This window comes from Penicillium daleae (assembly GCF_028827525.1).
Source record: "Penicillium daleae strain IBT 16125 chromosome Unknown utg000002l_segment0_segment0, whole genome shotgun sequence".
Classification (NCBI taxonomy): domain Eukaryota; kingdom Fungi; phylum Ascomycota; class Eurotiomycetes; order Eurotiales; family Aspergillaceae; genus Penicillium; species Penicillium daleae.
Window position 1 is genome coordinate 1,816,737 of NW_026623150.1, and position 13,444 is coordinate 1,830,180.

The following is a 13,444-nucleotide window of genomic DNA, read 5'->3' on the forward strand; positions in this document are numbered from 1 at the left end:
CGATATATATCACGGGTTAGCACCGACTCCGGACGATATGGGGCCAACCAGGAGGCTAACGAGTCTCTTTCTTTTCCGAAGGACACACCTCAACAACCAGGTTCACGCTTCCGGGAAGAATTTGACCAATTTGGAAACCATTTTTATATCACAAATCCCTCTGGTACCGGTCATCGTTTGGCCTGTGGTGACCCATATTCCAGTCTCCAAGGCCTTCTACGTTCTAATAAATTGACCCGTCTCGCCGGCCAAGCGCACTGTACGGAGAAAGTTGAATCTTGCGTCGGCTATCTATACATTCTCTTCTCGAGAAAGCCGTTCTTCTCACCAAAGACTGAACAGGCGCGTCAAAGTAAAATCCGGCATGATCTGCACGAGGCATACTGGCAGCTTGCGTGCCAAAGCCAAATACCTCACAGCATTTTGTATGGAACAGATCCCAGAAATGTCATTACTTGCATGCTTCACGATGTATATCCTGACGGATAGATGAAGACCCAGGCGGGTCAAAGGATGTTATGAATCTTGCAGCCGGAATTCCCTCGCGGCAAGTCTTCGCAGCCACGCTGAATACACATGGTTCTATCAACACTGAATGAGATGGTGCAGAAGAACTCATGTCCACAGAGGAGATCATCTCTGCTGTCTAACGAGCTTGCTTACGCTCCTCTGGAGACAACTTATCTCTAAGGACCGTGCTCTATATTCGTAACCAGGCGGGACACACAAGTCTCTCTCCATCTCAGATACGAACGAGAAAGTGCCGAAAAGCTCGTCCTCTCAAAAGACGAGAAGATATTTGCTGTTCGACAACCTTGTTTATTTATACTCCTCTGGGGAAAGCATACTTTGAAAGAACGCCTGCAAAAATTGGGGGACAGAGGATCTTACGGACCCGTCTCCCAAACGTCGTCTTCCTCCTTTCGTACTTGTCTTCTTCAGGCTCGGGTCTTTATTGAGCAGTACACTGTACTGTTCTTTCTCTTGGCTCCTTCCATCGTGGTGAGACCGATCTCATGAGCACCTTCTACATTCAATCTGCTAATCTGCCCGAAGTTCCAGACATGGTCGCTCATATATGAGAAGCAGGCAGTCATTTCCATGACTCTCGTGCGCCTCTCCGCCCACAAACATGCTGCCAGCTGCTGATTTGTCCTCCATTGTATCGTCTACGAACAGACCGTCCTGGACTGAGACTTCCGGGATAAAAATACGACAACTCGCGACCTTATCGACGAATATATTGCGTTCCAATCGACCAACTACGGCTAGGTTGAACCAGAGAAGGGTGAGATACGCAGTAAGGAGGCCGGTGCAAAGCCCAAGCTAGACGTGATCCTATGATCTTCTGGCATATTATGACTGGGAGAAATTGCTTGCAGCCGCCAAGAAGTCAGAGAGACTGGACATTAAGAGCCTTAATTTCCTAACAAATGAGCGTGCTAGTGTTTTCACTCTCTGGTATGTTGATCAATTGATGAAACTCCAGCCTGCTATGATTCTCTTCGCATCTACTCGGGCTATGAAGAAGGACGACTTCCACAGAAAAGGAACACCCAAACCGGCAAACAGAGATTCCTATGGCCGGTATTTTTGGCCTTGGGAGCTCGGATTCCGCTACTGCTAGCGGTCCCTCGGGCAATCTTCACTCTACATTTAGCAAGTACACCCTCATGGTCTCTGGTGCGACAGACCTGGACTGCAGACAGGTGTTTGCCGACTTTATGCCGGTATCAACGATGCCATCGAAACGTGACAATAATGCAACAATGCTTCCATGGTTCCTATTCCAGGATCACTTCACACAACTGGCAAACCAGAAGTCTCCCCCTATCTCAGACATGATCTTTATGAGACATGGGGACAAAGAGAAATATTTGTTTACATTTCCTTGGCAAAATCAAATATTTCTCCTCTTCAAGGGGTTTCCATTCTTCATAACAGAAGATGATAATATCTCGCAATGGTATACATGTTTGTACCTGAGAACCAGAAACCCAAGAGAACCGAAGAAAAGCAAGCTAAGTTTCCTGAATGGAAGTGCCTTCTACGTGGACCTTCCTGCTGTAGGGGAAAAATGAATGTAGACCCGGTTTCACCAGTCCAAAGATGTTGAATTTTCCAAGGTAATCTGTCTCAATTAGGTATTACCTACACACAAGCTGAGCTTAGCCAACGCCCAACTCAGTCAGCATCGCACATCCTCAATCGCTCAAGGCAGTACAGAACCCAGCAATCGTCAACCATCTCACCGTCGCACCCGGAGCAAAGTAAACGTATCATCCTCGTAGGCATGAGTGCATAGAAGGACATGAAAACGGCAAAATATTGTGGAAAAGAGAAAGAGAGAAAGAGAAGAGAAAACATAAAATCAATTCAACTGGAACATTGAAGACGAAAGCCACGACGCAAGCAAATAAAACAGCATTTCAGGCGCCGAGAAACAAGAATGCCAAAAGGGGAATTAGCTAAAAGTCAAGAGAAAGGGGGTGAAAGAAGAAAACGGGGGACACACTACCAAAAGGCAGTGATTGTGAACATTATGGTGTACAAAGCGTAAAAGGCGAGTTTGATCTGATGACCATGGTCGAACCTGACATGACGCTATCTTGATATCCATCATTGAGGGCCTCGGAAGGAGGCCAGGAAGAATCAAATCAAGACACCAAAACAATCGAGCTCGAGGTGAAGGAGGTTGCGATCTGCGCTGAGACGTCAAGAATGCGAGCATAGTTGCACGGACGGATCAAAACCGAGGTCAAGATTCTGAATATCATCATAAAGCCGTTGCAGGACGTGACCAAAAGTACTCAAGAAAGGCTTTAGTTATTCTCCCCCCTCACAGTACGCACAACGCTTTTCGCGGCCTTCTTCACGCTGCCCTTCAAGCTTCTCTTCGCCTTAAGACCGGAGACCGTGCTCGACTTTTTGGCTTTAGAAATGGGCATTCGAGCTTTGACTGGGCTCTTTGTTGGTGCCTTTCTTCCGGCAGGTTTGCGAGGAGACTTCGCCTCAGTCTTCTTAGCCTTGGCAGGTGACTTCTTGGGAGACGAACGACCAGTGCCCTTAGCATGCGCCAAAATCTTCTTCTTGGTCTCGGGAGACGGCCGCTTAAGCGGTGATGATCCATTTCCTGATGAGGCAGCTGTTGCCTTTGCAGGTTTCGCTTTTGAACGGGGTCCATTGCGAACCGCAGCCTTGACTCTTGATGCGGCCTTGACTTTGGGCAGTTTAACGTTCTTGGCAGCCTTACCTCGGCCGGTGGCCGCCACGGCTTTGGTCGTCTTTTTGGTTGCTGCTCCCTTTCCTCGTGCGGTGGCTTTAGCCACGACCTTCTTGACACCTGCTTTGATCGACTTAGGGGTCAGCAGCTTGCGCTTCTTTCCTTTCTGCGAGGTCGTGCCCTGTGCATCGGCCATCTTTCGCTTCTTGCCAATAACCTTCTTGGTTTTCTTCTCGGCACCCTGAGATTTCTCCTCTAATTTAGCTCGCTGATCTTTATCCTTTGGTCGTGGACCAAGGATTCCTCGGCAATTATCCGATCCACAGCGACACTGCTGGACATTCTTGTTCGAGTAAGGACTGATACAATTGTAAGTCACGGTCCCGATCTAAGCGTCGAATAATAAAGAAGAGACTTACTCAAAGTTGTAATCGTAACTCAGCTCCTCCCCAGTCATGATACCTCGATCGCCAGCGAAGAGAGCCATGCGTGGTTTGCCAGCGACAGTCCACTTTTCCATGCGGCAATTAGGCTCGCAAGAGTGGTTGACAAAGCGAGCAATGGAACCTCGAGTAGCGTCAATGATCATGTTTTGATCAAAGTACATCAAGTAGTAGCACTAAAGCCCCCATGTCAGCGTCTAGCTAGACAATTGCTGTAGGGGAAATACTTACCTCATTGTTCTTGTACACTGATCGCATCCTCCTTTCACACTCAAACTGTGTGATAATCTCTCCAGTGTATTCGACGATAATCTGGTTTGGTTCGAAGGTACGATTGCTCCGGACACCGTACCCACGATCGGCTGTCTTGATCACCTCGACACCGATGTTGTACTTGCCCCCAGCCTTCGTCCTGTGCTTGAGCTCGTTGAAATTCCGATTTCCGCACTCTGGGCCGAGTCTACAGTTGCCACTGTCACACTCATAGAACATGTAGCGGTTCTGGCAGTTCTCGTCGCAGCCAGTCTCCTCCTCGCACATGCATGTAGACAACTCCAGCTTCTTGTTGGCTTTCCATTCGCTAGCAGCGTCCCCAACAAAAACATCTAATGCACGGTTAATTTCATTCTTATCGAAATCGATATTAGGCACGGCAAGAACTCACTCTTGTTTGTCTTGCGCCATTCGTCCGGCTTTGGTTGACCTTGTGGAAGCGGCGAGAAAATGTCGAATGGTACAACGTAATCTCTGCCAATGTTGACTATGCGGGCCCCAGTGAACATGGGCATGGGAAGCAGACGTCGCTGTGCGGGGACATTGCTGGCCTTCGCAGAAGTTTTGCTGCGACGCTGCTTGGGAGGCGAGTCGGAGGGTTCTTGCCCCGTGTATAACCCGTGCGATAACCAACGCTTGGGCTTGTACCGAGGCGGGGGAGCTGGGGCAGTCGGCTCTTCTGAATGAGTCTTTGTTTCTTCTTCGCGCAACTTGGATAAGTCACTTTCAGAGACACGGCGCTTCTTCGCGGCAGGTTCAGGTGCGGGGGCAGGTGCATCGTCCTTGACTGGCGCAACGTTTCGAGGCCGAAGGCTGGCACGTCGACCGACTTCCTTGCCCTTGCCATTCGAGTCTCGCGAGCGCTTGCCCAGAACACTGTTGGCACGGTCTAACAGATCTGACGCTCTATCGACAAGGCTCAAGCGGGTTGAGCGGCGCACCGAATTGCGAGAATCGCTCTTTGGCGTTGCTTTGGCCTTGGGTGTCTGTGCATCTTCGGCCAAAGCCTTTTCCACGCGCTTTCGCAGAGTTCGCTGTTGGAGCGAAGTGGCCATATCTCCAGCTTGTGGTTCCTGTGAAGACTTCGAAACTGGTGTGTCGGGAGCCATTGGGTGACCGTCGGTCATAATTGTATCGTCGTCGGGGAGAGCGGTGCCGTTGAACAAGGATGATTCCATCACGGCGATGCTGTGTCGCAGCGAGGAACGAGTTCGCTTTGCCTGGACAAGGCTGTCGACATAAGCCTGGCTAGTCGAGGCAGCAGCATCATCATCCTCGACGGGTGTAGCCTCCAGAGTCTCAGCCGCCTGTAATGATGCGCGTGCCACACGTGTTGACCTCCGGCGGGGTGCGGGTTTCTCCTCAGATAACGCGTTTTCATTATTGCTGGAGGTCTCAGAGCGGCTATTCTCTGGTGTCAGAAGCTGTTCTGGTACGTCGAGGCTCATTGTGTCTTCCGGGTGGTCGTGCGTGGGAAGGTCGGTGATTGCGGGAGTCGCGGACGTGGAGATGAGGGAGGATAAGCGCGCCATGTTGGGAAAGAGGTGCCGATATCCGGCAAAATACAGTTCCACAAGAGGAGAGGACTGCCTTTCCTTAAGATGGGCGTCGTGGGCGAGGAGATCGTGGAGGCTTTTGGTTGTATCAGGGGTGGGTGAAGGTAGGAGGATCAGCAGCCGCGCGCTTCTTATCAATTTAGGGCGATGCGGATGTCTGACGCGTGCAACATCAACACTCGACTTCGGTTTTCAAACCAGCACGAGTACAGTGGATAAGTGGTATTGATTCAGTTCTTAGAGAGGTATTGTATGACAATGGGAGAAAGGGGCTGTATATAACAGGACAATCCAAAGGGCCTGGATGTGGAATGCGAAAACTCCCTCATAACTTTCATCCCCGCAGAACGCATTCGACGCGTGATTTATTGCACTTGAACTATGCACAATTGAATTCTATTCAGCCAGGTCACTTTGGGTATTTTTGCCCATTCTAAAGATTTCAGGGACGCAGATGATATAGGACGAAACAGGAAAAATAGGAAAAAGGCCGGAGAAAAGGACTGAATTGTAATTCTTCAGTGGTACTCCAAAACGCTTTCAACCAGCGTGGAACGAGCACTCTGAGGGTGCGCAGAAGTTTATCTTGAACAAGAGACCCGAGCAAAAGAGAAACAAGGAGTATGTTGAAAGAGACAGGTGGATGAGAGAGAATGGCTAGGATTAGCCAGTGTGAAACGGTCATAATGACACGAAGGACTGAATAGAACATGACCAAAAGAAAAGGAAAATCCAGAGAATGTCAAGGGCAGGAGAGTAGTTCAGTCCGCCAAAATGTAGTCAACATAAAAAAGAAACATGGCACGAAGGGTATGAAAGGTAAAGTTTAACAGTGAACAATTAAAAATCCGTATATGGGAACTCTCCCAAGATTAATAGAAAGATGGACTTAGGTGCCGAGAAATGCAAGATCATATCGTCGTCTTCACGGGTCGTTAGCACGGAAATTGAGGCAAAAATGCGGTAAACACTTTTCTTTTCGGTTCAGCGAAGGTTGTGGTGCATGGATTAGTCCTGCCGATGAGGGCCAACATTTTGCATCTCAATTCCCGCCTGAGACTCGACATCGCGGGGGAGGAATTTTCGCTTTTGCATGGCATAGCGCTGGTCTCCTTCTTGGTAGGGACGCTTGAATTGCATGTAGGTGGGCGGGCGAGGCCGCCCCAGAACGGCGATCCAGTTCTTGAGGACGTTGCCTTGAGTGAATGGCCGATGACGGTCCTGCTTCTGGAACTTGTGGGAGTTGAGATACTCTCTTGTGGTCTCACCACGGCCAACCAAGAACAGGTGGTATATCCATAAGGAGGTCGGGTAGGGCACCGCAATGATACCGAAAATAACCATTGCCCACGGTACGCGCCACTTGGAAATGGCTGCCCCAAAGGAGATTCCTTCGCGGTTCATATAAAGCAGAATGTGCGCAAGACTGGCTCCGATCAAGAAAAGGGAGAGAATCGTACACGAGCTGACAAAGGCAAAGAAGTAGCGGTAGTTGCGCCGGCCAACGCAATTGTTCAGCCAGACGCAGTGGTGGTCGAGTGTCTCCACACAATTGTCACAGACTCGACAGTGATAGCAACGAGGAGGTCGCCAGATCGCACAGGTCTTGCAGTACTTGACAGGTACGTCCATGGCAGCAACATCAGACGTGGCCAGTTTGACCATGACCCAGTCATTTGTGGGCGGGCCAACAGCAAGTGGATCGTCGGATGTACCTGAATGAGGCATCGGGTGAACGTTCCGAGGCATAATTCCAGGATCGACCACGGAGGCGTGCACGAACGAAGAAAAGCAAATATAGAACACATATGCAAATAAGATGGGGATTGCGGGAGAAACATTGTGCCACAACCAAGGGGCGGAGAACCCAAAGAACAGAGCTGAGGGAACTACAACCAAGAACCCTGTTGCGATATTGATCGGCTTGTCTCTTGAGTTGAGGAACCGGCCACCGAAACAGAAGAGGGTATTGCCAACAAAGTACTCCCAGTTCTTGCCCAGATTACCCCGTGGCAATTGCTTCTTAACATCCATTGGTCCCGGAGATGAGCCAGCAGAAGACAGTCGCTCATGGCCTCTGGTATCATGACTGGAATGATGATGGTTATGTGCGGGGCCCTTATTCTGCAATGACAGGAAAGACAATGGTGACTTGGGCGGCACCTCTTGGGCATGGTGTCCAACATAGTTCGCGCTGAGGTTTAGGTGGCCGGGACGAGGTTTGTCTCTTTGATCTCGATCACGAAGGAGCTGGACGCTTTCACCTAGACTTCGAACCGTCGTATTGCCTGTTGGGCTGGCATTGGAGGTGTTTCGGTCGGGAATAATGGGATCTGTGAACTCTGTTCCCCGTGATGGAGGCACTTCCATATCCACCTGTGGAAGCGATCCTTGTTGCATAGTGCTGTTCGAAATCAAACTCCGGCGATTTTGACTTGTTTGGTCGTTCCAATCATCGGTCGAGGATACCGTCCCCTTGGTCATTGGCCGTCCTCCTCGGTGTGCCTGCAGTCGCTGCGAGCTCATCGGCCGAAAGAAGGCCTGGGCCGTAAGAGATGGAATGTGCGTTCTGCTCAGTCGGCTTCCCGAGCTACCAGGTCTCTGACTGGACGCAGCCATCGAGCTCCGACTAGGCGGCGGAGCACGTCTGGAGAGAGAGGTACGCGGTTGGACCGAAGGTGGCGGCGATGTATAGGACGGAGCGTTCTCCCCATCTTCTGACGCAACATCTGTGACTCGGGACGAGATTCCTCCAACAGATGGTGGTCGAGGGATTCCTAACACATGCTGGTTCGTGTCGCGGGTATCGGGGCGGTCTACGGAGTTCGCCATGATTAGATAGCAAAGGTATTCGGTTGGGCTAGCAGGCAGTGCGCGCTATCATATTTCGTCTCAGGAAGCTGTACTGAAGAGGGGTAGCAGTGCGGCGTAATCGAGCTGAGTTGTGAGCTTCAAGGCAGATCGGCGGCGATTTCAAGGAGTGGGATAGCGAGGATAGAAAGGAGCGACGAGCGAGTGTGGTACTGATTTTGAAAAGCGACTGGATAAATTATCCAAGGTTCTAAAGCATAAATCAGCAAGGAGCTCCAGTAAATCCCTCCTTGAGGGGACAGTCAATTCCACGCGTAGCGAGCTCGAAATCTGGGGTTCCAGGTCGAGCCCCTGATCGGGAAAACGCAATATGGACTGCACACCCACCTCTAGCATTGACGGAGATCCCCAAGGTAAATCCGTGAATCCAAAACAAGTGGACGGAGGCCAATTACATCAAGACCACAGAAACAGCCGTAGCAGACGTCTGCCCGAGTGAGAGGAAACCAGAAGTCAGAACCGCAGAACGCAAGGCCCATCGTGCATCCGCAAATTGCTCGAACCGGCGGCTCGATGAGTCAGCCACTGAGCGGACGGATAGTCACATGACCTGGCAACATCATTCGATGCTCACGATTCTCTCCCACCAACCCCGTCTCCAGCTCTCCGCGAATTCCAACCTCCACGCACGACCTGCTGCAACCATGTCTTCGATCGCTGCTATGGCTTCCCGCCGGGCTCTGGCTCGCCAGCCCATCTTCCGCGCTCCCCCGCGCCGCTTCATGTCCTCCAAGGTTGAGGAGGCCAGCCTCGACAAGGCCCCCAAGCGGGACCCTGAGCTCTACGTACGGCTTTCGAACTGCCATTGATCTCTATTCGACCTCTCATTCTAATATTTATGTGTTCAGGTTCTGCTCGGTGTCATGTCCGGTGCTTTCCTGCTCGCTGGCTGGTGAATAACCCCTCTCCCACATCAATTACCCGACAGTCGTGCTCCTTGTGACGTTATTACCGCTTTTTGTGAAGCTACACGGAGCGATAACCTGCATTTATAAAAGCTGAAGCTTGTCAATTGTTGAAATTGCAATTAGCTAATTATCGGTGTCTTTGCGATATCAGGTACTTCGGCAGCAAGCCCACGTCCGTCAACTCCGAGAGCAACGTTCGCATTGGCGAGTCCGCCATGCCCTGGCACGGCGACGCTGCCGATGGCAAGGTCTACAAGTACCAGTACCACCCCCACGGTGACAAGAACCAGCCCCTCCGCGCTGCCCCCAGCGCCATGAACACCGTCATTGTTCCCAACGTCACCCTCCCCGAGGTATGCGACTCCAATTCCCTCGCGAGCCAAGTCGCGATCTCTACAGTGTTTGCACCCGTACCGTGTGGGCACTTGCTTTCGAATCTCGGCGAATTGGCCCAAGGATACTTTTCATCGCTGACCAATTTGTGCTTTCTTATAGGACCTCCACGAGAAGTTCAACAAGTACGGCAAGGAGGAGTGGGACTACTAAACGGCTTCCGCGAGGCCCTTTAAAAGATGGTGCGAGAGCGAATGGTCACTTATACGCGAGTGGCCGGCTGCTGTATACTAGGACTGTGATGACGGAAGAGGAGAGTTGTGGGTGGACTTGCGATTGCGATTACCGAAGATTTGTGCATAGTATCCGTTGTTCAGATAAAGAGTCAATTGGGAACCGGTCTCTTCATTTCATTTGTCACAAGTTGTCTCATTCCGTATATCGTCCGTTTGATTCATATGTGTTCTGATAATGGCCTGACCAGGACGGTCCAGCTTTTCGGGAACTCTCGGGATCCACTTTGTCCCGAAGCCACAGTACAAGAGCTAAGCTACAATACTAACAAGACGATTGGACCACTTGATCAATAGAAACGCTCATATCACAATTGATGTTGTGCAGCACTCGGAATCAACTAATCACGATGAAACGAAGAAAATAGCTATAAGTTTTCATGATACATGGTGTGGAGTTTTCTCGTCCCCTCTCCATTTTAGCATCCCCGCCTCAAACAAAGTGCTTATTTAGTGGCTTCATACCCTTCACTAGCAGGCTTCGCCTCGGGGGAGCCAGAGCTCTCCACGGAACGAACGTTGCCCTCTGCCACTGAGGCAGGGCTCTCGGGTGGGATCGAGTCCTCTGGCTTTCCGGAGCCAGTCTCAGGGTTCTGTCCCTGGACATCGGGGTGAGGAGGCGCAAGTTGACCATCAATGATGGGGATCTCCTGTGCGTGTTCAAGCTTGGACTGAGACTCGTACCGGGTCTCGAACTTGACCTTGCCCTCGGCGCGAAGCGAAGCGACTACGTCTTCGGGGAGAACATTGCCGTGCTGGTCACGGTATTCAACGCGGGCCATGGAGCCGGAGAGCTTGGGCTCGGTGACCGCAGCCTGATCTTCTTGTTGATGTTGCGGGGGGATCTCGGCCGCAGGTGCTTGTTCCTGCTGCTGGTGCTCTCCGGGCTTATGGATCTGGGCTTGCTCAGTCGGAACGGTGTTCAAGAAGTTGTTCACATCAGTAACGTATTGACTCAGCTGTTGGTGAAAGTTCGTGTCAGCCAAGGTGATCGTCGATAAATTTCTAATATCCTCGGCGTGGAGGCCTCCACTCCGGTACACTTACGTCGGTGTGAAAGGTGTTGCAGTCGAAATCCCAGCCATCCAGAAGCTTGACCTTCTGGCAAGCACTCTGGGTCCAGGGGTTACCGTAAATTAAAGGAGAGTAAAGAGTGAAAACTGCAATGCTGAGGATCAGGAATCCGGTCATCAAGACTTTGCCAATGGCAGGCTTCGATGCGAGTCCGAGGCTCTTGATGCGGTTGGTGATAAAGTCAAATTCTTGGCAGAGCACCATGATGGCGAAGTAGAGAGCGGGTAGGTAGTGATGTAGGAAAAGCTGGCGAGCCATGAGGTAGAATGGGAAATAGTGGAAGAACCATCCAAGAACGCTGGTGCCGACCTCGTAGTCAAAGCGCTTGAACGAGACATGACGGTAGTCATTGCAGCTGCGCTGCCAACGAATAACCGCGATGGCCTTGAAAAGGAAGTAAATGCCAATGGCAGCGGTCGATGACCACCAGATAAGTGGGTTACCCAGGAGATAGATCTGGCGGTTGTCCTTGCCCCAGAAGTTAATACCACGGAGGAGAGTGGGCCACGAAGGAGGCCGAGAGTCCCAGGCGTGAGACTCAACCAAGCCGGCGTTGGTGGTCCACATAACCTTCTGCAGCTCCCAGAACTTGCCCAAGAAGCCAGGGTTACGGTAGTTGACCTTCTCAGCATCCGCAGGCATCATGGGGTGAGTGTTGGACTCGATATACCAGATGCTGTTTGGCAGAGTGCCGCCACGTGCGCAGGTAACCTCTTGCTGCTCGAAGCCCCAGTCGGGAAGCTTGACCTTGTGAGAGAACAGAACACAGCCAGTCATGACGTGCACAAGCCTGAACTTGGTCTGGATAGTGCGCAGGCGCTTCTTGGCTTCGGCACCCTCGGACATTGACTTCACAATCTCAATCTTGAACAGATCATTGGCATCACCGGGGAATCCTTCGTATCCGTAGGCGGAGACCTCGAACTGCCAGTCGGCCTCAGTCACGGGCGGGCGTTCATCGTGAGAGTGGACGCGTCGGTGGGTAATTTCATGGTAGAGACGGACAACAGCTCCGTCCTCGATGAAGCTCACGCTGGAGTTGTCCCAGGCAAACGGCCCCTCAATCTCACCATAAGGACCCAGAGGCTGGGTCTGGTTCTCCATGACGAACACGTTATTCTCATCCTTGTGGGGATAGAGAGTAATCTGCTGCTGCTTGCTACCGGTGGGGTACATATGATTGTGGGAGTGCAGGTAGCCACCCTGGGTGTTGTGGTGACGAATACTGACGCGGGAGCCAAAGGAAACGTCCGCCGGTACGTCCTGCATGGACTTGGAGTTCAAGGTAGCCTGGAATTCTGACGACATGAAACCATCGCCTTCTCCGGGGTTGACCAGGCAAAGGAAGTGGATACCAAACATGGCCATATAGAAACCAAGAGGAATGACAATAAGACAGAAGACGCGGGAGAAGAAGTGCTTGAACCATAGTCGCTAGATCCATCAATGTTAGCACCCCAATCATAACGAACAGTATACGTTATGTCAAGAACATACCGGAGTGACTGTCTTCGCATCGCCGAGCACGACCCAGAGCTGGAGGACCGTGAGGGACCCAACCCAGGCCATGGTGAAGAGACCAACCCACTTGATGCTAAGAGTGGCGCCGAGCGAAACACCAGTTGCCGCCAGCCAGAACCACCATGGGCCCTTGAAAGCAGCAGCGGGACCCAATTCCTGCTGGTTTGTAAAGCAGCCGAAAGTCAACGCAGTCAGAGCAGTGAAGAACACGAGAGGCGAGTCCAACAGGATCAGGCGGGATTGAGTGGTCAGCGCGTTGTCTAGAGTTCCAGTTAGAGATGTTTGAAGAGTAAATATGGTGACACTTCGGGAACCTACCGAAGATCACAAGGCCAGCGCCCATGACAGCGGTTGAGGTCCGGCAGCCGGTCGCCTTGAGGGTCAGGAACATGAGGGAGACTGTGAGGACACCGAGAATCGCAGGCAGCATTCGCATTGCCACGTATGGCACGCCGGGCTCCAGATAGTCCTTGCCGATATCCTTGAAGTCGAATTCTCCATCGAATCCAGCCAGCCAACCAGCCAGCGTGATCAACAACTTGGCAAGTGGCGGGTGGACATCCATGAAGAACTTTCCTTTGATGTACTTGCTAGCGAAACCACCGAAACTGGGGACACAATGCGTTAGCCTCAATCTCTTGCCAATGGACATGACTCGGCAGCGGTTTAACATACTGGACTTCATCAAACACAACACTGCTGGGCTGATAGATGCGGAACAAGCGGACAGCGGCCGCAATCAACGTCACCAGCACGAGCAGTTTGTAGTCGGAGGCGGGGAGGTTGAGAATGTCATTGTCTCGCACACCGTCTGAGGCGTAGTTGGCAACCTTGGCCGGCTTTCCACCCTTGGGGTTTGGCGAGCGACTGCGAGAGCGCCGACCGCGACTCTGCGGCCGCACAGCCAGTGTATCCTTCGATTTCTGGCCCATTATGGTTGGAAGTTGTC

At 51.6% G+C, this 13,444-nt stretch overlaps 4 protein-coding genes across 4 annotated transcripts; 1 reads left to right on the forward strand and 3 right to left on the reverse strand.

Moving 5' to 3' along the window:
- Window positions 1-2,822: 2,822 nt before the first annotated feature.
- N7458_001675 (putative histone-lysine N-methyltransferase (Ash1)) lies at window positions 2,823-5,471 on the reverse strand (the record flags this gene model as incomplete). Its single annotated transcript, XM_056905058.1, has 4 exons — window positions 2,823-3,582; window positions 3,643-3,842; window positions 3,898-4,271; window positions 4,331-5,471. 4 exons carry the CDS (start codon window positions 5,469-5,471, stop codon window positions 2,823-2,825), a joined length of 2,475 nt encoding a protein of 824 aa, XP_056769165.1.
- Window positions 5,472-6,503: 1,032 nt separating this feature from the next.
- erf2 (palmitoyltransferase ERF2) lies at window positions 6,504-8,327 on the reverse strand (the record flags this gene model as incomplete). The annotated part of the gene is made up of 1 exon (XM_056905059.1): window positions 6,504-8,327. The coding sequence occupies one exon, from the start codon at window positions 8,325-8,327 to the stop codon at window positions 6,504-6,506; it is 1,824 nt and encodes a 607-aa protein (XP_056769166.1).
- Window positions 8,328-9,010: 683 nt separating this feature from the next.
- On the forward strand, window positions 9,011-9,820 carry N7458_001677 (uncharacterized protein; the record flags this gene model as incomplete). The annotated part of the gene is made up of 4 exons (XM_056905060.1): window positions 9,011-9,151; window positions 9,215-9,258; window positions 9,426-9,627; window positions 9,770-9,820. The coding sequence occupies 4 exons, from the start codon at window positions 9,011-9,013 to the stop codon at window positions 9,818-9,820; spliced, it is 438 nt and encodes a 145-aa protein (XP_056769167.1).
- A 526-nt stretch (window positions 9,821-10,346) lies between these two features.
- Window positions 10,347-13,427, reverse strand: pmt1 (protein mannosyltransferase 1; the record flags this gene model as incomplete). The annotated part of the gene is made up of 5 exons (XM_056905061.1): window positions 10,347-10,859; window positions 10,948-12,408; window positions 12,472-12,755; window positions 12,814-13,103; window positions 13,171-13,427. 5 exons carry the CDS (start codon window positions 13,425-13,427, stop codon window positions 10,347-10,349), a joined length of 2,805 nt encoding a protein of 934 aa, XP_056769168.1.
- Window positions 13,428-13,444: the final 17 nt, after the last annotated feature.